Below are 27,763 nucleotides of genomic sequence, written 5' to 3'. Positions count from 1 at the left end.
GACACAGACCTCCAGTCTGAAAACCAACCCTCCACTACTACCCTCTGTCTTCTACCTTTGAACCAGTTCTGTATCCAAATGGCTAGTTCTCTCTCTATTCCATGAGATCTAACCTTGCTGACCAGTCTACCATGAGGAACCTTGTTGAATGCCTTACTGATATCCATAAAGATTACATCCACCGCTCTGCCCTCATCAATCCTCTTTGTTACTTCTTCTAAAAAGTTAATCAAGTTTTTGAGACCCGATTTCCCACACACAAAGCCATGTTGACTATCCCGATTCAGTCCTTGCCTTTCCAAATGACCATCAGGATTCCCTCCAACAACCTGTCCACCACTGATTTCAGGCTCACCGGTCTATAGCTCCCTGACTGTTCCTCTCACCTTTTAACCTTTTATAAATAGTAGCACCACACTGGCCATTCTCCAGTTCTTCCAGCACCTCACCTGTAGCTATCAATGATACAAGAAGCCAGTTCACCACCACCTTCTCAGGGGCAACTAGGGACAGGCAATAAATGCTGGCCAGCCAGCAATGCCCACATCCACAAACTGAATAAAATAAATATCTCAGTAAAAGGCCCAGCAATCACTTCCCTATCTTCCCACAGAGTTCTAGGGTACACCTGATCAGGTCCTGGGGATTTATCCACCTTTACTCGTTTTATGACATCCAGCACCTCCTCCTCTGTAATAGATGTTGTTCTTTATTTCCCCACATTCTCTGTCTTCCATATCCTTCTCCACAGTTAACACTGATGCAAAGTACTCATTCAATATTATCCCCCATCCCCTTCGGTTCCATACACTGGCAACCTTGCTCATCTTTAATAGGCCCTATTCTGTCTTTCATCACCGTTTTGTCCTTAACGTATTTATAAAATCCCTTTGGATTCTCCTTAACTCTATTTGCCAAAGCTATCACGTGTCCCCTTTTGCCCTCCTGATTTCCCTCTTAAGTATACTCCTACTGCCTTTGAACCCTTCTAAGGATTCACTTGATCTCTGCTGTCTGCTGAAGAAGGGCTTATGCCCGAAACGTTGATTCTCCTTCTCCTTGGATGTTGCCTGACCTGCTGCGCTTTTCCAGCAACACATTTTTAAGCTCTGCTGTCTATACCTGACATATGAGTTCCTGATGAAGGGCTTTTGCCTGAAACGTCGATTTTACTGCTCCTCGGATGCTGCCTAAACTGCTGTGCCTTTCCAGCACCACTCTAATCTAGACTCTGTTTTCCAGCATCTGCAGTCATTGTTTTTACCTATACCTGACATATACTGTACTTCCTTTTTTTAAAACAAAACCTCAATTTCTCTCGTCATCCAGCATTCCCTAAACCACCCGTCTTACCTTTAACCCTAACAAGAACACACTGTCTCTGGACTCATATTATTGCATTTTTGAAGACTTCCCATTTTCCAGCCATCCCTTTACCTGCGAACATCCATCCCCAATCAACTTTTGAAAGTTCATGCCTACTACTATCAAAATTAGCCTTCCTTCAATTAAGAACTTTAACTTTTTGATCTGGTTTATCCTTTTCCATCACTATTTTAAAACTCATAGAATTATTGTCGCTGGCCCCAAAGGGCTTCCCCACTGACACCTCAGTCACCTGCCCTGCCTTAGGTCCCAACAGTAGGTCAAGGTTTGTACCTTCTCTAGTAGGTACATCCACATACAGAATCAGAAACTTTTCTTGTACACCTTAACAAATTCCTCTCCATCCAAGCCCTTAACAGAATGGCAGTCTCAAACTATGTTTGGAAAGTTAAAATCCCCTACCATAACCACTCTATTATTCTTACAGATAACTGAGATCTCCTTACAAATTTGTTTCTCAGTTTCCCGCTGACTATTGGGGATCTATAGTACAATCCCAATAAGGTGATCATCCCTCTCTTATTTCTCAGTTCCACCCAAATAACTTTCTGGACATTTTGGGAGAACATGATGGAGGAAGATTAGAGTCTGAATTGGATGGATTCATGGGTCTGTTAGCACTGATGGACACAGTGATGGCTTTGCAGCAGACAGAGGACTCACAGCCTCTGAGTTAGAAAATAACTTTGGGATTTAGACAAAACTCTTCAGAAGGAAGAAGATAATTTTACAAGTAAATCACTGAAACTCTGCTCTTTGAGAAGCAAATGAGTTGCGATTTAGTTGTCAAATGCTGAAACAACCAACCTGAAAATTCTCTGAGACACTGTGAATATTAAATATGTCTAGATATTTTTTTCTCTTGCCATTGTTTGCTGCTTTCAGATTATCGGTATTTTCTGTGTGAAAACTACCTCTCATCGAGCCAAGATGCCTCATGAACTCCTTAGCATCTTTACAAATAGCCATCACCTTCAGCTTAATCCACAGTAATCCCAATGTCTTGACTAACAAATCCTTCTTCACCCTGTGTTGTACATCTAAGCAGTTGGATGTCCTGTCTCAAATGCACTCATTTTTTTGGAAAATTCAAAAATAAGCAAGGGAGTTCAGAGGGAACATGTTTTTACAGAAAGAAGGAAGGGGGAGAATGGCAAATTAATGATGTGGTGAGGAATGCAAAGAGAAGGGAAAAGGAGGCTTCTAAGTCTATTAGATTCTCATTATCGTTCCACAGCCTATTTTTAGACTGCCACAATGGAGAAGTGTTAACATACCTCAGATGAATCGTCAAGTTTCAGAGGTGGCTGTTCAGCGACTCGCCGGAGATGTGCTCGAACTTCCTCTTCATCACTTTCATCATACGAGTCATCAAAGTCATAGTAATAACCTAATTAGAAACAGTGGAAGCAAAGCAACAGAATAACTGACAAAGCAGCCTGACAGTGTGCAAATATGTTCTGCTGTGTCAGCACATTCATCCTGAGCTGAACTGCCCAATTAGTTCATTTCAATCCTTCAATTAACTAACTACATCCAAGTGCGTGTACACACACAGGCACGCACACACATACCACACCCCCACAGACACATACACACACACAAACAGATACGCACGCACACTCTAAGCTCCAGCACAGTGTCTTCTAAATATAGTCTGCTGAATCAAATATCACAAGTGAAAGTGGGACCACAGAAACAGGAGTAGGCCAATCAATCCCTCAAGCCTGTTTCACCATTTAATCCGATTGTGGCTAATCAAACTCTTCAATGTCTTTCACCCACACCATCCCCATAATCCTATATGCCATCGATAATCAAAGAGTTATCAATATCTACTTTAAATCCACTAAAAGACAGAGATTCCACAGTCATATAGCACAGAAACAGACTCTTCGGCCAACCAGTCCATGCCCACCATAATCCCAAACTAAACTAGTCCGACCTGCCTGCATTTGGCCCATATCCCTCCAAACATTTCCTATTCATGTACTTACTTACCTAAATGTCCTGTAAATATTGTGAAGGTACCTGCATCCACTGCTTCCTCTGGAATTTCATTCTACACACAAACCACTCTCTGTGTAAAACAAATTGCCTCTCACCTTAAAAATATGTCCATGGTCTTGACATCCCCACCCTAGGGAAAAGACACCTGCTATTTGCCTTATCTCATTCCCTCATGACTTTACCAACCTGTAAAAGGTCATCTCTCAACCTCCCAATGAAAAAAAGTCCCAGTCTATCCAGCCCCTCCTTATAACTCAAATCCTCCATTCATGGTAACATCCTCTGCAGTTCTGAAAATTCACCAACCTTTAAGTAAAAGAAAGTCTCCTCATCTCTGTTCTATGTGGCATCTCCTTTATTTTTAAAATTGTGTCCCCGACAACGGGGGAACCCCCCTTACCTGCATCTATACCTTCCATCTCTTTAAGTATTCTATATGTTTCAATGAGATCTCCTCTCATTCTTCAAAACTCTCAAGAATACAGGTCCAATTTACCCAATCTCTCTTCACAGGACAGTCCCAACATCCTGGGAACAAGGTCTGTTGAAGCTTTGTTGCATTTTGCTATGGCAATAACATCTGCACTGAGGTAAGGAGACCAAAATTGCTCACAGTATTCCAAGTGCAGTCTAACCAAACTTCCATACAATTCAAGCAATACCTCATTGCTCCTGTACTCAAATCTTCTTGGGAATCCTGATTTCAAAGGTAGATTGTGTTAAGGAAATTGATTCTTTATCAGTGTGTAAGTGCTGGGGTGCTCAGGGGCAGGAGATCCAGGACTTCCCAAAGTGGGGCTGGCCACCCCAAACTGGGCCTTGAGATGAAATTCTGGGGTACCCAGCTGTGAGGCAAAAAGAGCAATCACGCAGCTCTGACCATGTGCTCCCGCCCTAACCTGTTCTCACACATCTCTTTCATACCCAGTTTTCATAGTTCTCACTCGACAATTGCCAATCCTTGAGTTAGGGTCACAATGGGAAAACAAACCTTTGGGAAGCACTGCTTTAGACTCTGTGAGCTGGATTCAGCCCAAGTGATTTCCACAGTAATCATTACATTCCTAATTCCAGATTTTTCTGGAATTCAAATTCCATCATCTTCTGTGGTGCGATTCGAACTCGGGTCATCAGAGCATTACCTGGATTAACAGTCTAATGAAAATGCCACTCCGGTATTGCTTCCCATTATATTTATATACTTACATTTTACTATTTTACATATCATACTCAGCATCTTCCAAAACTTCTGTTGCTTGATGCTCTGCATTGATCGGACATGTCGAGCATTAGGTTTAGTAGAACGTCATAGTCTCATTCCTTAGCTATATCAATACCATTCATAAAGCAAGCTGCCTAATGGTCGTTCCTGTACACATTATGTTAATATCATATCTGCATGATATTAAAACCTTAAAGTCACTCCAGTTTATCTGTTAATACACTAGCTTTTACTTTAATTAATTCATGGGAATGTAAGTATCACTGGCTCAGCCAGATTTATTGCCCATCCTTAAACTGTCCAGAGCACAGGGATCACATGTAGGCCAGATCACATAATGATGACAGATCACCTTCCCTAAAGGACATTAGTGAATCCAATGGACTTTTACAACTGACATAGGTTATGTGGTCACCATTAGGCAAGCTTTTTAATTATAATCAGTTCTTAGGAAGGGTCACTGGACCTGGAATGTTAACTCTGATTTCTCTCCACAGAACATTTGCCTTGGTCTCTGGATTGCTAGCTCAGGGATGTAATTTATAACTTCACCTTCTGCCCCATTTTCTCCTGTTTTGGGCTTTTGTTTTGGTTTCTGGCTAAGTTAAAGCAGCCCCGGTGCGCAATTTTTTGTGTTTTTCTCTTTGGATTAAGCCACGGCTTTTGTTATTCTGGACAAGAGGGCCGCACAGTGGCTCAGCGGTTAGCACTGATCTGTTAAACAAGTCAAGGCAGAGAAAAATATTCTGACCCGAAATGTTAACTCTGCTTTCTCTCCACAGATGCTGCCAGACCTGCTGAGTTTTCCCAGCAATTTCTGCTTTTGGTTCCGATTTCGAGCACCTGCAGTAATTTTGGTTTTTCTCCTTTCAGAGAAAAATGTAGTTATTTATTCCACGGTGGCCAGAATAAGTCACCACAAAGTCCAGGTACCTCTGCTGGCTCAGAACCAAGGCACTACAATACCACAACAAAACGCTCAAACAATTAAATGTCCTGGGAGTCAGATAGCACAGAAGAGGCCCTTCCTCCCATGAGCTGTTCCACCTTTACTAACCCACTGTTCTCTGCCACCCAGGCTCACCTTTCTCTTTTGCCTCTTTCCGCTTCTTCTCTTCAAGGTCCAGCTTGCTTATCAGCCTCCTGTGGCGCTGTAGGAGTTCGTCATAGACATACATAGGCCCTGGGGCTCTCGGTAGGCTCAGGGGCTGTCTATAGGGGGAAGCTGACTTGTGCAATAAGCTCATGTCGCTGCACGGCCCGAGGAAGGGCATGGACATCCGCTGCTGGTTAAGGATGGACTGGGCAGATTTCTCCAGCTCCGCAAACGGAGGGCCGTAAGAGTGAGAGTGCGAGGCATGCTCCAGGGAGACTGGGCCCCGTGACGGCTGATACTTCTCAGGGCACTCTCGCCTCTTGGTGCTCTCCTCATGGCTGTGGATCTTCTCCATCTTGATTGGTGGGCCTGTCTGCCGGTGCATGTCGTAGTGGCCGGCATAGTTGTTCAGCACGTGGTGATCGTGGCTCTTCCGGGACTCAGCGTGATTATCCATCAGGGTCACTGGGTTCCAGAGGACGGCCGGGTTGGAATGGTGCTCCTTGTGCTGGGGTTTGGGGGAAATGAGTGGGGGCGGAGCTCCTAGTTGCTGGGGTTGCTCTCTGCCACACAGCTCATGGTGACCATGTCCAGATCTACAAAACACAGAACGACAACATCAACAAACAATGTCAGATTATATACACACAGGTTGAGGGCTTGCTCCTCTGGGTGGAATCCAAAATGTGCTCAAAATCTATTACGTTTCTGATTTCCTCAGATCTCACCAACGACCGCAGAGCCAAAACAGTAACACTTCTTCTCTCCATAAATGCTGCCTCACCCAATTAATATTTCCAGCACTTTTCTTTGTATTAAAGGGAGACACCTAGCAAAGAGGAAGGGCCCATGATTATTTTGTACATCATCTACAAGTTGCACACCAGCAACGCACCAAGACTCCTTCAACAGCACCTTCCACACCTGCCATCTTTCCCATCTGGAAGGACAAGGGCATCAGATACATGGGGTCACCACCACGTGCACGTTTCTCTCCAAGACACTCACCATTCTGGTTTGATATGTATCGCCGTTCCTTCATTGCAGCTAGGTCAAAACCCTGGAGGCTCCCTTCCTAACAGCACTATACGCACATCACATGGACAGCAGTGGTTCAAAAAGGCAACTCACCACCACCTTCTCTAGGGCAGCTAAATGTCTGCAGTAAATGCTGGTCACCTGATCAACACCATTCACTTCCCATGAACGAACGTTTTAAAAAAGGTCAGGAATGATGATGATACCTGAACATTGCCAGGTCATCAATTCAGCTGCAGTGGACAACACCAAAGAATATATCCTGCATTTGAATGGTGATCAGCTGCTGTTTTCTATCTCTCAATTAACACACAGAGAACTGAGCAAATGTTTCCCATGACACAAATTTTAAAGACACTTGCATCAAAAAAAACTGACAACTTGGTCAATGAGAAACCGGTTTCTCTTCTTGTGTTGAAGTACATGACTGGGCGTGTCATAAGACTTGGCAAATCCCCTGAAAAATGAACCCAGCAACAACTTTATCCAGTTGGGATGACTTGTGGAAATTAAAACTGGAAAAGAGGATTTGACAGGAAAGCTTTAAGAAACCAAAATGTTGAAATCTGTGTTGGAAAGGGAAGACTTTCTGCAGTTCTAACCCAACGTGAAATAACTATGGTACAGTGGCTTTGAAGATATCTTGACTCTCAAAGGGATATTATTACTGTCCATTATAATTGACTTACATAAATTAGATAATTATATAATCCCTACAGTGTGGAAACAGGTCCTTTGGCCCAACAAGTCCACACTGACTTCAGGAACCATTCCTGAGGAAGGGTTATACCCAAATTGTTGACTTCTCCACCTTCAGATGCCACCTGGCTTGCTGTGTTCTTCCAGCTTCCTGCTTGTCTACTTTGGATTCCAGCATCTGCAGTTTCTTTATGTCTCTATACAAATTTAAGTTGTCATTGGTGGGACACAAGCTCCACTTTAAGGCACCCCAAGCATGTTCGAACTTCCATTGCTCATTCCCACCACTATCCAGTCACTTACAACATATAAGTGAAGGCTGCGAGATACAGAGTGCCACTCCAGAGACTAGAGTACACTCCCAGTGCAGCACTGAAGGAGTGGAGCACTGTCAGAGCTGCTGACCTTGGATAGCAGGTTAAACTGAAACCCACTTGATCTCCCTGGTGGATGGAAATGATCCTTGTGCCACTATTCTGAAGAACAACAGGCAAGTTCTGCCAAGTGGCTATCCTTCAGCTGAAGTCACTAAAATAGTCCATCTGTGCCCTTTCAGTTTGCTGTTTGCAAGAGCTTAAATGCAATCAATGCTTTGGGATGGGCTGAGATTGTCACGACATTAAAAGAAGTCCTTTTTTTATAAAGGCTACATTTGATCACGTATTTGTGTTGGGGTGGCTGACTCCCAATGCAGTCACAGCAGGCACACCTATTGTGGGCTCCTTCTTCCTGCTAAACAATCAATGACCCAATACTGGCATGTCTAAGGACATTTGAACATCAGGTGCGATCTTGCTTGTGACTCCTAGTATAATAAACCAGCTTGCCATTTTGGCTCACATATTTGGAAGGACTAACAGGCAGAAAAGAGTGGGGATAAATGAATGCTATTCTGATTGGTGTGACAATGCTGCTCCTTTAACAAGATTATGCTATCCTTGGCTTTATCTTCAGAGAGGTCATAAAAGACACACACCGCAAAACGTCTGAGGTTGAAGGGTTTTAGGGTCAGTTTGATTATAACTAACAGATACTGCCTCAGTCAGAAGGCTTTCAAGTTAAAATAAACACAGTTGTACAATGAAAGGGGAGTGGCTAGTTCTCCCAGCTCAGCTTTTCTCTGGCTTGGTTTGGTTTTTAGCCTTAGGGTTGGAAAGAAAGCAGGTTCATGCTGGTACTCTCTCTCTCAGACTTCTCTCCTGGAAGAACCTATATTTGATTTTACCTTTATTGTCAAGGGATGTTTATGGGGATTTTTGCAAGTATTTGGAACTGCACCGTAAAGGTGGGATGAGCTGTTGGGTTTTCGGATAAGTTAAGGTTTTCGGTTTTCTGTTCTTTTTTGTTTGTGTTTCATTCGGTAATCTTGTAAATAAATTCTGTTTTGTTTAAAACTAAGTGGTTTGACCAGGGACATTTCTCCTGGAGTATCCAAGCTACATCTGTTTAAAGCAAGTAGTAAAGTTGGGGTTTGGGCTACCTTTTAAAAATGTTTTGAAGGGGTCTGGCCTGGTCTGTAATATTGGCAATCAGTATTCTAGTAGTGTGCTTCAGGGATCAGTGTGGGACTGCAATTATTCACAATTTATACAGATGTACATAGATAATTTGGAGTTAGAACCATGTGTAGTGTGTCAAAGTTTGCAGATGACACTAAGACAAAAGGCAGAGCAAAATGTGCAAAGGACTGCGATACCTTACAGATGAACATAGATACTTTAAGTAAGTGTGTAAAGGTGTGGCAGATGGAATACAATGTTAATAAATGTGAAGTCATCCATTTTGGTAGGAGTAACAGTAAAAAGGACTATTACTTAAATGGTAAAACGTTGCAGCATGCTGCTATGCAGAGGGACCTGGGTGTTCTTATGATGAATCACAGAAGGTTGGTCTGTAGGTACAAGGGGTAATTGGGAAGGCAAATGGAATTTTGTCCTTCATTGCTAAAGGGATTGAGTTTAAAAGCAGGGACGTTATGTTGCAGCTGTACAGGGTGCTGGTGAAGCCACACCTGGAAGACTGTGTACAGTTTTGGTCTCCTTACTACAGAAAGGATGTACTGGCACTAGATGGGGTGCAGAGGAGGTTCGCTAGGTTGATGCCGGAGTTGAGGGTGTTGGCTATGAGGTGAGACTGAGCTGACTGGGATTATGTTCACTGGAATTTCGAAGAATGAGGGGGGATCTTATAGAGACATATCAAATTATGAAGGGAACAGATAAGATAGACATAGAGAGGATGTTTTCACTGGCAGGTGAAACTAGGACAAGAGGGCATAGCTTCAAAATTAGGGGGAGCAGGTTTAGGACTGAATTGAGAAAGAATTTCTTCACCCAGTGGGTTGTGAATCAGTGGAATTCCCTGCCCAGTGAAGTAGTTGACACTACTTCAGTAAATGTTTTTAAAGCTAAGATAGATAATTTCTTGAACAATAAAGGAATTAAGGGTTATGATGAGAGGGCGGGTAAGTGGAGCTGAGGCCATGAAAAGATCAGCCATGATCTTATTGAATGGTGGTGTAGCCTCAAAGGGTCAGATGGCTGACTCCTGCTTCTAGTTCTTACGTTCTAAGGAATGCTTGGGTTAGACACCATAGCCTGTGTCCATGGGGCCAGCGACTGAGAGACACAGAATAATGGGGAATGGATATAGATGGACAACTTGAGGATTAAAAAAAAGGAGGGAAAGTTAGATTAAAAGTGATGTAAAATAAAGGGCAATCAGGGATGGGCAATAAACGGTGGTCTCACCAGTGATGCCCACATCCCATGAAAAGATTTTTTAAAAGTTTATTTAAATCATGGCAAGGCAACATGATGGTTCAGTGGTTAGCACTGCTGCCTCACAACACCAGGGACCCTGGTTCGACACCACCCTCGGGCAACTGTCTGTGTGGAGTTTGTACATTGTCCCCATGTCTGCGTGGGTTTCCTCCCACAGTCCAAAGACATGCAGGCTAATTGAATTAGCCATGGGAAATGCAGGGTTACAGGAATAAAGTAGGGGCTGGGTCTGGGTGGGATGCTGGTCAGAGGATCAATGTGGACTTGATGGGCTGAATGGCCTGCTTCCACACTGTCTGGATTTTATGAAGCACTGGAAGACAATCAAGAGCAGCTAAAGAGAACTGTTCACAATCAATCAGTCTGAAAGAAATAAAGATTGAAAGATGCTGTACACAGTTACCAAGATGCAACTCTATTTTGTGAGGAGGGCTGATACACCTAGCTTTCCTCTGCATTGTGTAAGCAGATTAGATTCATCAACTCAATTGCATCCAGTGTATATTATTCTTCCATCACCATTTAATGTAAGCAGACAGTTGCAAAAAGGCTTTTATTTTTGTTCTGAAGAATGCAATTATCAGCCAGCCTTAGATAGATGAAGCAGGATTATCACTCGCTTCCTGAACACGAGTTGGGTATTATTATTCTAATAATGAGAAATCACCTAAATGCCTCAAAAGCAGCTGAGAGAATTGGGGGGTGGGGGTGTAAACGGGTGGGCATTTGGGTTAGTCTGAAGCTTTGAATCACACATGTATCTCCTCCAAACACATATTGAGAATAAAGTGGGAATCATAGATCCCTGCCCCGATCACACCTGATTAGTCTGCTAAGCTGAGAGAGATAGTAAAATCCCCGACAATAATAAATCATCAGAGCAGGAGGCAGCCTGTGTGAGCAATGCTTAATCATCCGGCAATGGACTGAACAAACAGGCGTCAGAAATTTTTTTTCCCCACTGCAACCCCTGTGGCTTCAGGATGTGAATACAATTACCTTTTCAGTCTCGCTCATAGTTGTGTCAATACAGAGAGAGAGAGAGAGAGAGAGAGAGAGAGGAAGAGTGTAATTGTAATACAGCAGCTTGCAAATTATGGTGACCTCTGCTTTCCATAAAGTGTCATATAATTATCAGTGTGGTTATCTACATATAATTTGTCATCCAACATACTGTTAAAAACCCAATTTAACTGTAATCTCAGCCAGTGTATGGCTCTGCTCTATCGCCTGCTCTATGCATATGAGTCCATTATCCATGAGCACTGAATCGTTGGACTGTCATGGCACATCGACAGATCTTTTGAATATATGGCAGTCTTGGTAGGATTGGAATGTTTTAATTCGGCAATGAAGCAAGTCAAAGTGAGGATATTGCAACAATATGACGACAATATTGTCGGAAGCTTTTTGCCACTTGACTGACTTGCTCAGCATTTCACAAGCTAGGGGAGCCCCCAGCATTCGAACATAGTTCATCATGGACATGTCTATAACAACAACTTATGTTGTCTAGCACCTTTAATGTATTAAAATATTGCAGCATGCTTCACAGGATAATTAAGAAACTAAAGGTGAGATCTTGTCACACAAGGTGAAACGATCATTTGAAAGCAACAGGAGTGATGTTGTGAAACCTGATAGGGTGCAGAAAAGATTTACAAGGATATTACTGGGGTTGGAGGATTTGAGCCACAGGGAGAAGCTGAATAGGCTGGGGCTGGTTCCCCTGAAGCACTGGAGGCTGAGGGTGACCTTATAGAGGTTTATAAAATCATGAGGGACATGGATAGGGTGAATAGTAAAGGTCTTTTCCCCAGGGTGAGGGAGTTCAGAACTAAAAGGTATGGGTTTAAGGTGAGAGGGGAAAGATTTAAAAGGGACCTAAAGGGAAAATTTTTCACGTAGAGGATGGTGCGTGTATGGAATGAAATGCCAGAGGAAGTGACGGAGGCTGGTATAATTACAGCATTTAAAAGGCATCTGAATGGGTATATGAATTGGAAGTGGTAAGAGGGATATGTGCCAAATGACGGCAAATGGGACGAGATGAATTTATGATATCTGGTTGGGATGGACAAGATGGACAAAGAGTCTGTTTCCATGCTGTACATCTCTACGACTCTGCGTGTGAACATGGGGCGGCACGGTGGCTCAGTGGTTAGCACTGCTGCCTCACAGCGCCAGGGACCCAGGTTCAATTCCAGCCTCGGGTGACTGTCCTTGTGGAGTTTGCACATTCTCCTCGTGTCTGCGTGGGTTTCCTCCGGATGCTCCGGTTTCCTCCCACAGTCCAAAGATGTGCAGGCCAGGTGAATTGGCCATGCTAAATTGTTCATAGTGTTACGTGCATCATTCAGAGGGAAATGGGTCTGGGAGGGTTACTCTTTGAAGGGATGGTGTGGACTTGTTGGGTTGAAGGGCCTGTTTCCACACTGTAGGGAATCTAATCTAATGCACTTGGTGGGGGGGTAGCGAAGCAAAGGCTTACACTGTGAATTGTACGATCCTGCAAAGTACAGAACATCAGAGGGATGTGTGTGCACAGAACCCCAAAGGTAGCAGGGTAGGTATATCAGTTAGTTAAGGATATATGGATAGTTCCCTTTATTAGCAGAGGCACAGAATAAAAAAGCAAGAAGATAATGCTGGAACTGTATAAAACACTGGCTAGGCCAAAACTGGAATAGTGCATGCAGTTGTGGTCACTGCAATATACGTAGGATGTGATTACACTAGAGAGTGTGCAGAGAAGATTTGCCAGGATGTTGCCTAGGTTGGAGGGTCTGAGCTATGAGGTAAGGTTATGGAGGCTGGGGTTGATTTCTTTGGTTGAGGGGGGGATATGATAGCAGTGTATGAGATTATAAGGACAACGTTAAAAATCACACAACAACAGGTTATAGTCCAACAGGTTTAACTGGAAGTACTAGCGTTGTAAGGGGCATAGATAAGATGGATAAAACAAGGCATTTTTCCATTCGAATGGAAGGGTCAATAACCAGGTGCAGAGATTTAAGAGATAGAGGGTAAGACGAGAGGTGAAGAGGCTTTTTTTTGCCTTGAGGTTGGATTGAATTTGGAATTTGTTGCCTGAAAGGGAAGTTGAGTAAGAAATTCTCCTAACATTTAAGCACTTGCTAGAAATTCATTGCCATTGCCTCCAAGGCTACGGGCCAAATGCTGGAAAGCAGGATTAGCGCAAGTGAGGGCTTTGTTGACAGGCCTGGATACAGTGGGCTGAATGGCCTTCTTCTGTGCTATAAACATGAGAGTTCTTCTCAGAATTTGGAATCTACTGAGGATGGGGAATTTGGGATTCAAATTAGGGATATACAAGAGGTTGTAATTGGATCAGTGTAGACATCACAAAGTAACCTGAGGCTGCAAGAGGTTATGAAGGTATGAGGCCATCAAGAGATTTTAAAACAAGGATAAGCATTTTAAGCAGTTTAACCAAGCAACTACCTGACCAGGAAGCAATGAAAGACAGCGAGAACAAAGGTTCTTGTGGCAGAGTGGTAGTGCCTGTATATCTGGGCTGGGATACCCAGGTTCAAGGTCCTCTCCTGCTCCAGAGAAGTGTAAAAATATCTCTGAACAGAGTAGAAAAGAAAAAGACAGTGAGAACAGGGGTTGTGGGTGAATGGGACCTGGTGAGAGATAAGGCTCTCGTAGCAGAGTTTACAGAGTACAGAATATGGGAGGCCAATCAGGAGTGTGCTGACATCACTGTGAAAGCAAACACTGGAAGGTAAAAACACCCACAAGAGGGCATCGGTTCCAATTTCAACATTGGAATAATAGTAGTTATCAGCATTGCTCTGGTCTAAGCAGGAAGTAATCAAAGAGATTGAATAGATATTCCACAACACCAGGTTATAGTCCAACTGGTATATTTGGAAGCAGGAGCTTTCGAAGCACTGTTCCTTCAGCACTCTGAAAGCTAGTGCTTCCAAATAAACCTGTTGGACTATAACCTGGTGTAGTGTGATTTTTAACTTTGTCCACCCCAGTCCAACACCGGCACCGTCATGAATAGATCCTCACCTTTATCATCTGGGAATGGAATTCAGAGCAACGGAGTCTGACACTGAGGAGGGACATCAGGAAGTGCTTTTGGACACAAGAGCTTGGGAAAATCGGCAATTTATTACACCCTCTCCCCACAACCTCCCAAAGGTTGTGGATGCTGGGGGCCAGTAGAAATTTTCAAGATTTATGTTGAGTAAGATTTCAGTTCCAAAGGTGGAAAAGATACAGGTCGGCCATAATCCAGATGACTGGTAGGACGGGTGCAGCAGGCTGAATGTACTGTCACGTAATCCTGGCTGGTTTCCCATCCCCCTTCAGGAGTATTGAGACAAATGGTGCACCCGTATTATTGGATTGATTGAAACTGCTGATCTAGCAAAAGGAAAGTGGTCTCCCAGTGTCTGTGGCTTTGCTGCCAATGGCCCCTTGCATGTATTAAAAAAAACTGTCCCGTGTCCCCACAAAAGAATTAAAACAAGACTTATTTTTGTACACTCACAGGATGTGGGCATCTCTGTCCATCCCAGAGGGAAATTATGAGTCAGCAACATTGCTGTGGGTCTGGAGTCCCATGTAGGTCAGACCAGGTAAGGATGACAGATTCCTTCCCTGAAGGAAATTAATGAATCAATTTCCTGACATAAACAACAAATTCATGGTCATTATTAGACTCTTAATTCCAGATTCTTTTATTGAATTCAAATTTGAATCCAGGTCCCCAGAACATTTGCTGAATTTCTGGATTAATAGTCCAGCGATGAGACCACTCGGACATTGCCTTCCCTTATTTCCTATGGCCTGCACTAGTTTCATGGAATGGAGGTGCCTGTGTTGGGCTGGGGTGTTCAAACCTCAGAGATAGGAGATTTCACATTTGCAATCATGACTTCTCCCATGTCACTATCCAGTGAATCCAATAATCAGTTGGATTCCTTACCATGTCGGTCATTGTACCAAAATCAAAGTTGTCTCCAGCCAGTGGCTGAAGGTATGCTGCCTTAACAGCCTTTTTAAAATAAAATGGCTTCACCATTAAAATCAGGTGAGACATAAGGTTTAAGTTCTCTTTTGTTTAACTACTCATCCTCCTCTGTGTGCTAGAAGCAAGCGTATCTCCTGTTTAGCAGAGCATCAATCCAAGACTGTCAATCCTCATGGTTTGAGAACTCACTTTTAAAAACCTTCAGCCTTTGACAGCAGCCTTTCATTGATTTTGTTGTAAATTCCTGAACAAATCTGGTAGGCGCTGCTTCCTTCTATGTATTTTAAGAATCAAAAATGATGAGGCCATTCAGTCTATTGTGTCTGTGTCAGCTCATTGAAGGAGCTATCCAGTTAGTTTTAGCTGACTTGCTCTAACGCCTTTAGCCCAGCAAAGTTTTCCCCTTGCAAGTATTTATCTAATGTCCTCCTGAAAGTTACCATTGAATCTGCTCACACTGCCCTTTCAGTGTCATAACTTATTTATATTAAAAAAATTCCATTTCCCCTCCTGTCTTTTGACAACTGCCTGAAATGTCTCTCTTCTGATTCTCCACCCTCACTGTGAGGCAAAGCAATTTTATCCCAGAAAAACCTGTCAAAATATTCAACACCTCTAATAAGGCCCCTCAGAATTGCCTTAAACACTGCAAAACTACGGCATAGTTAAGTAGCAGGAAGTTGCACACCAGATTTTCTGTTTTTGGCAGGAGGGGGTGGGAGGCACTTTGGAACTTTTCCTCTCATTGAAAGACAGATACCAACAAGTTGCCACACCTGACTGTCCATTCTGAGCTTCTACAATACAGCAAAACCACATTCACTTGAATGGCTGATTTATGCACAAACACAACAGCAAAACATCACAATCCTTTGTCAAGCATTATCCAGTGGAAATCTGTAAGAATTAAAAGCAGGAATAGGCCATTTGGCCCCTCAAGCCTACTTCCCCAGTTGATAAGGTCATGGCTGGCTTGATTATGGTCTCAAATTCCAATTTCCTGCCTATCCCAGAAAACCTTGAACTCCCTTGTTAAACAAGAATCTATTTCTACCTTAAAAATATTCAATGAACCCACCTGCACTTCTCTCTGACAAAGAAAATTCTAAAGACCTAGGACCCTCTGGAGAGAAAAATATATTTCTCCTCATTTGAGTTTTAAATTAGAGACCCCTTATGTTTAAACGGTCGCCCTAAGATCAAGACTGGTTCGTAAGGAGAAACACCACCAGTTCAGCATCCATGCTGCTGAGTCTCTTCGGGAACTTTCAGTAAGATTGCCACTCACTTATTCAAGCTCCTCCCAACCTGTCCGACCCACCTAAGGTAGCCAATGCTTCAGAGGGCATTATGCGCAGAAAGAAAGAGATTTACAAACTCTTAATCAATACAGGATAATATTGCACAGTGTAGGTAGTAGTTTCTATCTGGATCTGTCTCAATGCAGTGTGACATTGTGCCAAATGGGAAATGGGAATTGATATGGATGATAGAGGCTACAAGGCTGAAAGTACATTCTAAGTCAATAGATTTGTCATGAGCTCACTTTCTAGTGCTATTTCCGCACGTAAGGAATCACAAATTATATGGCAAAATCATTCCAGGTTCACAGGAGATGGATGGATGCAACAAGCTCCTTAAGAGCTGTTTCTGAATGGAGGTGGGGACAGTTAGTTCAGACTTTGGGACTCTCCATGCCATCCCAGGTAAACAGAGTCATGAAAAGCATCCCATGTATTCTTAAAGACGTGGCAACAAAAATACAAGATGCAAAACTGCCATATTTCTCTCATGACCCGTTACTGCCTTTAGCTGTGATGACCTTATGAAAATTTCGTTAACCAGAAAGTTTCCAAGGATTCTGTTTTGCTCTCTGTACACAATTCTGAGAATGGATCCTTTATTCCATCAAACTACTTTTGTTTGGTTAAGTTCAATCTCAAATTCCATGGTTAAAAGATTGTCTGCAAATGTCAATCATTCTGCAATCTGTTAAAGTTGCAAAAATATTCATGCAAATACACAGGCATCTGAACAACTCTCCTTAAATAGCGCTGTTGCTCCAAATGATGCTTCAGTGATTATCAGATGTGAAGACGGATTCCTGGGTTGGCAGGAGAGACCGAATTAGTTAAGACTGTGTTCACAAGAGTTTAGAAAAATGAGGGGAAAATCTCATAGAAACCTACACAATTCTAATAGGTCTAGACAGGGTAAACGCAGGAAAGATGTTCCCGATGACCAAGGAGTCCCGACCTAGGGATCATAATCTGGGGATAAGAGTATGCCAATTAGGACTGAGAATGAGGAGAAATTCCTCCACAAGGGAATTCTCTGTCACCAAAGCAACTGAGACTTAAACATTGACAGTTTTTGAGGAGGAGTTAGATATTGTACTTAGAGCTAAAGGGATCAAAAGTTATGGGGTGAAATATGGATGAGGGGATGGAATTGAATGATCAGCCATGATCATATTGAATAGCTGAGCAGGCTTGAAAGGGCCAAGTCACACAGTCCTGTTGCTATTTTCTAAGGTGACACTGAATGACTGCCATTATTCAATGGGTTTTGGTGGGGGCGCTGTGACTCTAGCCTGCTGGTTCCAGAGACAGTGAGCAGCTGTGATGCCTCACCTCTACAAAGTGCTACTCAGGCACAAGTGGCCATTAAAGATTCCAGGGGTGGAAATCCTACCCAGTGACAGTTGCTCTGGCCAGTCTGAGGCCGGCAACTCTTCCGAATAGCAGCGCCACCTGGAGACATGGTGGCTGCTGCTGGAACCACACTTACTGAAGGTGGCACAGGGCACAGGCAATGGGGGAGGGGGAGGGATAGGGGAGGGTTATGGGGGAATGGATGCAGGGATGTCAGAAAGGGCAGAGAGTTGACTCTCAATGAGATAACCATTGCTTTTCAAGTGCTGCGTCTCTTGAAGAGGCCCTGACTGCCTCTGAATGAAGGACCTCCCCTTCATCCCCAACCCTAAGTTGGCCACATGACTTTACCTAATGTGCATCCCACATGTCAATGGCTCCCAGTGGATGTGAGTGAAAGTCTGAATACTGGTTATTATCCGATTACTTAAGGGTCTCAGTTGGCAAATGGATGGGAAGGGTAACCACAGGTCTTTCTAATGGGGCCTGGGATGGGAGTTTACATCAGAGTCCAATAATCATTGTGGCCCTTGGGAGTGGAGGTAAATCCTGCTGTGTCTGGGTTGGGGGTGAGGCAGAGGGCACTGCGACTTGGTTGGGGATAAGTGAGTGAAGGCATGAGGATGCTGTTCTTTGGTTGGCTCAGGCCAGTGGGCACTGTGCCCAGGCATAGAACTGGCACCATGATCTCTGCCCTTGCTTCAGGCCCTGAATTCATTCAGCTGTAATGGGAAGGCAGCGGGTTTCGGATCAGTTACCAGCCTGACTCTTTATGCGCTCTTCCTGCCTTGAGAGAAGTCATAAAATTGCACCTAATGTTTCTGCTAAAGTACAGCGAAGTCTGTCATGTCAAATTCCAACATTTGGTAAGTGCAGGAGTGAAATTTCTTCAAAGACTGGATGGAAGATCCTCCTGGCCACCAGTTAAACTCATTAATTAATTTATTTGAAGTAATCGGGTTAACAAATGAGTTCCAGTGACAAGCGGAGGAATTTAGCATGGATGGGTTAATTATAAACGGTGCTGAGAGCAATTTCCCTCAGCTTGAGAACATGTTCTCCCTCAAGAAACGCATTTCACACCAAGTGGATAATTTGTTCTTTTCCAAACTGACAGGTGGTAAAATGGACCACTGGAAGATCACTGAGTGTAACCATCAAATTCAGGCTGTTTCCCCCTCACAGTTTGAGGAAGACTACACTCTGAAACCAGCTCAATGTCCCAGCACGTTTCCCCCATCAGATCTAATGGATGGGGATCAAGGTGTCAATAAACAGATATCACCCAACCTGATCCTTGGTAAATGCCTGATCGTGGTCAGCAGTCCAACCCATTGATTATTCAGCAGTTTAAAGGGTTTACCCAGACTCTCTTGTCACGCAGTCTCACCTGACAGAGTCCCTGTGCTCCACCTCATTCTGTGAGCCTGGTCGGCCAATGTCCAAGTGCTGCTCAAGTACCTGCTGCCGAAACTCGGACACTTGGTACTGCCGGTCCTCCTTCTCTTGCCGCAGTTGCCGCTGTTTGGCCATCCATTTCTCTTCTTCATTGTTCCTCTGCAGCAGCATGGCTGAGCTGCTTCCGGGTGGGACAAAACTGTTATGGTTGGAGATAAGAGTGGGGACAGAATGGTGCGGGATGGAAGACTGGTGCAGGTTTGGATGGACTGCTTTGGGGCACGTCAGTGCAAAATCCTTGGGCTTATCTGGAAAAGAAAGCAAACCTCTAAGACTGTGGCTCTCTAATGTTACACAACGTCATTACAAATTTAAAATAAAATCTTTCACTGAATTAGGATGCTCCCCATCCATAACTACACTTGAGAAGGTGATGACAAGGCAGTTTTGTGGATCGTGCAACTCATGGAGCAGAGGAAGAGAGAACTATCACTTATTTCTGGTGAGTTGTTGTATTCTGGAATGTACTGCCTGTAAAGGTGGTAGAAGCATATATTACTCTACATGGGTCTGTCACGATGAAGAAAATCATCTTATTGCAGTCATGAACAGTGATGTCTAGAAGGCAGATAGGGATTTTTATTTTTGCTACTCAGGGTAAATGCTGTGTAAATTGCCAGTGTTAATGTTGTATTAATTGTGCTTTGTTAAGGGGAAGGATAAATAGGTGGAAGGTATTGATTAAATATCTTGAGTACATGCAAAAAGGGCTACAGGGACAGTTGGTTGGTAACAGGCACAGCTAATACATAGCTGCATTCTGTAAATAAACCTACTGCCAAGGAAAGGATCAGTGTCATCTTTCATTACCTGGCTTGGATCTGTTTAACACCAAGTGCTGCAGATCTAAGCTTTTTCAAGGCTGCCTATTAAGGTTATAGAACACTGGTAATCAGATTTAGCTGTTGGCAAAAAAAAAGCGACTCAAAAATTTAGCAGACTAGCTTATTTTTTAAAAATGCAGTTACACGTTTCCATGTTCTCCCTGTACAGGGCATATTGAACACTGATGCTCAATTACTGTAGGGTCAACATTAATATGTAACCATTTGGCACACTGGCAGATTGTATGAAATGTTCAATGAATAAAATTTGTCTGCATGAATGGTCCACGTTTGCTTCCAGTTTACTAAATCACAGCATAATAATTTCCTCGCTGCACACACAGATCATACAAATTTTGCCAAAGCAATCACTAAAAAATAAAGTCTTTGTGCTGAGACAAGGGCCTTGCTAAGATAACAATGTGTGTTTGTGCATGCTATTCTGGTGACCTTTGCAAAATGTCAGATCTTGTTGTTGCATTGGGGAGCGAGTAAGCAGCCAAGCACAGAGGTCCCGATACATCTGTAGCTACAGCCATAGCTAATTGCATTACACAGACAGAAGGTTAGATGCTGATCTGAAAGCTAATTGAAGTTGAGACATTTCAAACACTTGGAGATATCTTTGGCTCCCCTTTTTGGTTCAATAGTTTGATTGTCTTTACTCATCTATGTCCAAACACCTGCCAATCAAGGGAAAGACAGACTTGCAGCTTTCATGACCTCAGGCTGTTCAAAAGTGCCAAATGAACACTTTAAGTGCAGTCACTGTTACAAAGTTGGGGAAAGTGACAGTAATTTGCACATAGCAAGCTTCCTAAAGTAGCAATGGGATAATGACCAGATAAGGGAACCAGGAGAAAGGCCCTTTAGTAGTTTTAGCACCACTCTTTAGCAGATGAACTCACTTTAAAATAACTACTTTCTTGCCAATGAATCCATGAAAAGTGAATACGGAGATCTTTCTTTATACGAATGCTTAGGGCACACATTTTGAAGAGCAAAGTGACTTTATTGAAGTTGTAGGAGATTCTGAATGGTCTTGACAAGCTGAATGTGCTAAGGATGTTTCCTTTTGTGGGTGAGTCCTGGACTGTTTAAAGATTAACGGTACCCTGTTTGACCAGAAATTATCTTCCTCTCAGAAATTTACACAACTTTGAACTCTCTGCCTCAGAAGCTGATGGAAGTGGGCCACTGATTTGTGATTCAGAGAGAGGGGGATGGATTTCTGTTTGGCAGCGGAGTCAAGGCTTATTGTGGTGGACAGGATTTGTAATTCAAAACGCAAACACATCAGCCATAACCTTACTGAATAGTACAGCAAGCTCAAGAATGGTCTACTTTCTACTGTGCTCATGCTTGCCAGTTGTTAATGAACCTTTCACAAACACTTGCTCATTGCCATCCTCGGGAAAGCCATTTCAGTAAATTCAGAATGGAGTATTATCTCGGTTGTACCAGAGTGGTCTCAGCAGATTGGCGTACAGAGGTTCCTCTCTTGTAGTGAAGGAACAAGGGTTCAGTGCTGTAGATTTTAAATAGGGGATATAGGCCAGAGAATTCCTACAGCTGTAACCAGGCCAGTTTAAGTGAGTGTTAAGGAATCGGACTCCACTTTATTGCCGGAATATGTTATTCCTTTTTAACTGTGTCATATCAATTACCTGGTCGGTTTGGTGTTAGTCTCTCTGCAGTCTTCACTCTATCGTCCAGCTGTTGGCCTCGCAGACTGTGCAGCTCTGGCATGTGTAAGTAATGGTTTTCCATTGCTTTTGCTGCATTCATTTCCTTTTCCCTGTTCCTTTCCCGATCTCTTTCCATCTCCCGCTCACGCTCCCTCTCTCGCTCCTTCTCTTTCTCTCTTTCCAGCTCCTTCTCCCTCTCTTGCTCGCGTTCCCTCTCCTTCTCGCGCTCTGCTTCCCGTTCCCGCTCCTTTTCCCGCTCTCTCTCCCGTTCTCTTTCTCGACGGATCTCTTCGTCCATTTGGAGCCTGTGAGTGAGGGCATGGATAAATAGAATCATATAATTAATTATAGAAATTGGTGGAATGCCATGAGGGTACGTGCCAAGCAGCTTCCTCTGTTTTCTGCTTTGAGGTGGAGCATTAAAGGGAGATTAGATTAGATTAGATTAGATTAGATTACAGTGTGGAAACAGGCCCTTCGGCCCAACAAGTCCACACCGACCCGCCGAAGCGAAACCCACCCATATCCCTACATTTACCCCTTACCTAACACTATGGGCAATTTAGCATGGCCAATTCACCTGACCCTGCACATCTTTTGGACTGTGGGAGGAAACCGGAGCACCCGGAGGAAACCCACGCAGACACGGGGAGAACGTGCAAACTCCACACAGTCAGTCGCCTGAGGCGGGAATTGAACCCAGGTCTCTGGCGCTGTGAGGCAGCATGCTAACCACTGTGCCACCGTGCCGCCCAGCTGGACATCATTGTGAGGGGCCGTGAGAGGAATTCCTTTCTCCCAGTGAGGGGTGATGATCTGAAATGCACTGCCTGAAAGGTGGGGGGTGGAAACAGACTGAAGGCTAACACTCAAAGTGACACGGAGACACAGTCAAATTGGTAAGTTTTGCAGGGCTGAGGTGAAAGAGTAGGATGGGTATTGATGGTTTGGACTAACTAGACAGCTCTGTCAAAGACGATGGCCTGACTAGCCTCCCTTCAATGTTGTTAATTCTATGGAACAGGTCCAACTCCCTAAACCATGTTAATCTCAGCCATACAGAGACCTTTTAGTACCACAGCTTGCTCACTGAGACATTGCAAACTGGCAGTGTCCATAACAAAATAATGGCACCCAGAAGAGGATTGGAAAGCAGCAGTCTCCTGAATTGGGTTTTGGTGATACATTGCAGAATCTCCAAGTGGCTGCAGTGTCACCCGGCCTCACAGCTCAGAGGGGACCAGCCGTGGCGGTTTCCTCAATGATCTAATTGTTTTTGTTACAGTGTTAAAGTGCAGTTACTATCGAGGCTATTTCTCTAGCATCCAAATAACCAGACTCTCAGAATTCCATTTCCCAACTTGTTAAAGTGGGATTTAAACTCATACCCCTGTGGAACCATGGGTCCAGTCCATCGCTTGGCACTGTTGCAAAAAGCACCAGCTTTGCCGTCATTAGCCATGATTAGCCAGTGAACATCAAAGGAACAAGGTGTCACAATATCAACAGCTGCCATGGCATTTTATTGCACTTAAAAAGCAACATAGAGTGCACTGTCAACAAACTGCACTCAACAAGTTTCCAAGAATATATTTGGGTTATTGGCACTGTAGTGATTCTTTTATTTGGCCAGTAAAAAACAAAAAAAATTAACATTTATATAATGCTTTTCACGGACATCTCGAAGCACTGTATAGCTAATAAAGCACTTTTGGAAGTGTTGTCACTGTTGTGATGTAGGAAATTAAGGGGAGGCAATAGTGATAGTAATCCATACTATTAATCTAGAGACCCAGGGGACCTGCGTTCAAATCCTGCCACGGTGAAATTTTAATTCAACAAAAAATCTGGAATTAAGAGTCTAATGATGTCAATGAAAACTACAGTCAATTGTCAGAAAAAAATACTTGGTTCACTAATGCCTTTTAGGGAAGGAAACTGCTGCCCTTACCTGGTTTTTGTGGTAGGAAACTAGTTTCTGCATATTTTTTTCTTTCATCGTTGGCTCGGCCAGTATTCATTGCCTATCCTGAAGTGGAGAGTGTGTGGGTCTGGACAAACCAACAATGTCCAGATGAAAGAATTAAAAAAAAAACGTGCAGCAGTCAATTTGCTACCATGAATATCGATGTAATAATGACCAGATAACCTGTTTTTGGATATCGATCTAGGGGTATATGGTCACCATGGATAATGCCACTGCTCTTCCTCAAAATGAGATGGAATCATAAAATCCCTAGAGTGTGGAAACAGGACATTTGGCACACCAAGTCCACACCAACCCTCCGAAGAGTAACCCACCCAGACCCATTCCCCTACCCTATTACCCTACGTTTACTCCTAAGTAATGCACCTAACCTGCACATCCCTGAACATTGGATAATTTAGCATGGCTAATTCACCTAACTTCACATCTTTGGATTGTGGGAGGAAACCAGAGCACCCAGAGGAAACCCACACAGACACGGGGAGAATGTGCAAACTCCACACAGACAGTCGCCCGAGGCTGGAATCGAACCCGGGTCCCTGGCGCTGTGAGGCAGCAGTGCTGATCACTGAGCCACCATGCTGCCCACAAATCTTTCACTTGGGCAGGCAAATCTTGCTTCAGTTTAAAGTCTCATCGAGAGGCAGCACCTTTGACAGTGCAGCACACAGTGAGTACTGCAGTGGAGTGTTGGACTGGATTTCTGTGCTTGAGCCCTGAGAGTGGGAATTGAACCCAGAATCTTGCAAGTCAACTTGTTACCAACTGAGCCAGGACTGGCACAGCAAGAAATCCACACTGTTAAAAGGCAAATTCCACCATAGCAGATTGAGCCCTTGAATTCACATATGCATATGAGAGCATGGAATAAAAATTGAGGAGGAACAGTCACACTGGCATTTTAGGAGAAAGTGAGGTCTGCAGATGCTGGAGATTAGAGCTGAAAATGTTTTGCTGGAAGGATTCCTGAAGAAGGGCTTATGCCCGAAACGTCGATTCTCCTGTTCCCTGGATGCTGCCTGACCTGCTGCGCTGTTCCAGCAACACATTTTCAACACTGGCATTTTAACAAATGAATGGAAATGTGCACCCTATTGACAAACAGCTGAGCGAGAAACAAAAGCAAAAATACCATGGATACTCAAAATTTATGAAATATTAACTGGAAAAACCCAATATAGCAGGCGGTATCTACAATTTCTCAGTCTCTGCCTGATCTAGTGAGCATTTCCAGCTTTCTCTGTTTCCATACTGGCATTAGGAATGGCATTTGATGTTTCGACTGTGGGATACCCCTGCCTGAAACATGAACATCAACCTCGAAAGATGCTTGATGACTTGCTGGGGGAATGGCTTCAACACTTTGTCCTTTTAGTTCAAATTCCAGCATTTTCTGCCTTTCATTATCTTTCCCAGAAAGAAAGTCAGCTGTTTAACCCTGAACTTTTTTCATATATTTCTCATGCTGGTTAAAGCCTGCACGTGGCGTATTGAGGGTAGCTGGAGGTTTACCTCTCTGACAGACGCTCTGACTGTAGGGCAGTCAGTGAAGAATGAGACAGCTCTGCTGGGAACCTCATTCCAGGCAGGTGCAGGTGCATGGCAGAAGGGTGAAGGGGAGGTAGGGAGGCAGGGCTTGCAATCGGGTAGAAAGGTGACCTCAAGGCTGAAAGACAGTATGAATCATCCACTCTGCAAACATAAAGAAGAAACAGCACAATCAGTCAAATTCCTTCTTGACAATCTGTTACTCAAACTCACCAGTACAATACACTACTGTCTCATCTCACTGCTATCAGCAGATGGGCCTCGAGTCGCCCAGGGCCCTGAGCTCAGGAATTCCCTCTCTTCACCCATGCCACTCTTTCATCCTTTAAGACGCATCTTTAAAGCTACCCCTTTGACCCCATCCTTTCTTGATAATAGTATCACATTCAATGTAATAATCACTACTGTGAAGACATGTTTCATTACTCTGAAGAAATGTATCTGTTGTTGCTGCTGTCGGACTTAAGTTGAGGCCTATTAAGTAGGCTGTGTACTCCTTCACCTCAGTGATGGTGATGTTACTTTTGGTAAGCTCAGGTCATCCATCCTGGGGTGGTACTTGTTGGGTTAAGGACATTTTGCCATGGGGGAGATGGTGTAGTAGTCTGTGTGGAGGACTCATCGATTCTCTCTCTTCAATCACACAGTGGAAGGAATGTCAGCTGAATCAAATCATTTCCATTCTGAACAGTCTGCGCAACATAACTCAGGAACTTGGAAGGGCTTTTCTGGAAGAATGGGCTGAGACATTGCCTCCCACCCTCCTTTTTCACCTTTATTGAGGTCCCTTTAACACTGCTGAAGCACAACACCCATCCCTCTAACCACACTCACAGACACACACACACACTCTCTCTCTCTCTCTCTCTGTGGATCCCTCTCTTGGTGCACATAGACTGGGGAGGAGAGGGGAGGTGACAGGGAATGTGGAGTACTATTCACCAATAAATGTAGACTAAAAAAGACCATCGATCAGAGAATGCCAACACGTGGTTTCCAACTTCCTTGCAATGTGGAGGTTAAGTGTTGCAACAACAGCTACATTTAAGGAGCACCTTTGCTCAGTACAGGATTGACAACTGTCAAGAAGAAAGGCTTCAAATGGTGCTTTGCTCCATGAGGTCTGCACTGAAGGAATGCTTATAGAAAGTCTGAAACTTTATTGCTGGAACAGCACAGCAGGTCAGGCAGCATCCAGGGAACAGGAGATTCGACGTTTCGGGCACAGGCCCTTCTTCAGGAAGAAGGGCCTGTGCCCGAAACGTCGAATCTCCTGTTCCCTGGATGCTGCCTGACCTGCTGTGCTGTTCCAGCAATAAAGTTTCAACTTTGATCTCCAGCATCTGCAGACCTCACTTTCTCCTTATAGAAAGTCTGGACTCAACGAGAGGAAATCTGATCAGCTGCCCATTTTAAAACAAGCTCTCTCAGTATATCAATAAGGTACAGTGGCAGCTAGGTTACAGAACTTTGCCAGCAATATATTGAGAGAAAGTTCAGCCCAAGGACACAGATGGTCTTGTTTATGGTTAGCTCAAAGTTTAACTTTGACAAAGTGGAGAATGTGTTTCACACTTGCGTGATGCTCCTTTCTTGAAGGTAAGACTCTTACCAGCAGTCTAATAACTCATTCTTCAATTGTGGGCACAATGAGTGTTGGGAAGCGAGTCGACTTTGGGGATCCTCAAAGAGCCGAATGTTCTTTCATGTATTTTACAAATGATCTTGGTGATGTGCGAGTGTCAATTCACAGAGATAGATGGTGTGGGCGCCCACTGGGGCTGTTTCCTACTCCAAATGATGATTCTGTCAAGCTTGACTGAACCCAAATGTGTTCTGCTTGCTCTCAACTTTCCCACTGCCACGACCCCTCTCCTGCAGCCAGGTTAAAATGCCACTCTCACATTTCAGTGAGCAGAACCTCATCAATTCTCAATGTCTGTTACCAATGGCAACAGGGCTTATTTTTACTGTAATGCAAGGGCAAAAATGAAACAACCTCACTTCACACCTTTTTCATTAAAAAAAAACAAGATGCAAGGTCTTCAGATTCCACTTAGACCCCCACTTTCAAAACTTAACTTGGGCATTTCTGTCAAAGAGGAGGGTGGCCTCAACATCAGGTTTCTTCTGTCATTTTGCTGGGGAAAGCAAATCATATTTGTGTTGCCATTGAGTCTTTTGTACGTATATCACTGGTCTCTCGGCCTATTGCTTCTTCAGTTCCTGTCAACCACTAAATCCGATTTGACTCAAACCTGCCAATATGGACCCCCATTGAGAAAAAGAAATACAAGGAAGTTGGAAGCCAAGTGTTGGCATTCTTTGATTGATGGTCTTTTTCATTCCACAT

General features: G+C 43.7%; 1 protein-coding gene across 9 annotated transcripts in view; it reads right to left on the bottom strand.

Moving 5' to 3' along the window:
* gse1b (Gse1 coiled-coil protein b) overlaps positions 1–27,763 on the bottom strand; it is a 693,846-nt gene that overhangs the window by 43,497 nt on the left and 622,586 nt on the right. For all 9 annotated transcript variants that reach the window (XM_043706596.2, XM_043706595.2, XM_043706598.2 and 6 more), the window contains 5 exons: positions 25,375–25,554; positions 21,855–22,180; positions 19,296–19,611; positions 5,703–6,310; positions 2,664–2,776 (listed from right to left, as the gene is read on the bottom strand). In XM_043706596.2, the coding sequence (XP_043562531.2) occupies positions 2,664–2,776; positions 5,703–6,310; positions 19,296–19,611; positions 21,855–22,180; positions 25,375–25,554 (1,543 nt within the window). The remainder of the gene's footprint in view (positions 1–2,663; positions 2,777–5,702; positions 6,311–19,295; positions 19,612–21,854; positions 22,181–25,374; positions 25,555–27,763) is intronic.

This window comes from Chiloscyllium plagiosum, unplaced genomic scaffold, assembly GCF_037043375.1.
Source record: "Chiloscyllium plagiosum isolate Xiang-an unplaced genomic scaffold, Cpla_swu_hap1 HiC_scaffold_17, whole genome shotgun sequence".
Classification (NCBI taxonomy): domain Eukaryota; kingdom Metazoa; phylum Chordata; class Chondrichthyes; order Orectolobiformes; family Hemiscylliidae; genus Chiloscyllium; species Chiloscyllium plagiosum.
Note: the sequence above shows the minus strand (reverse complement) of the source record. Positions and strands in the feature narration are given on the sequence as shown.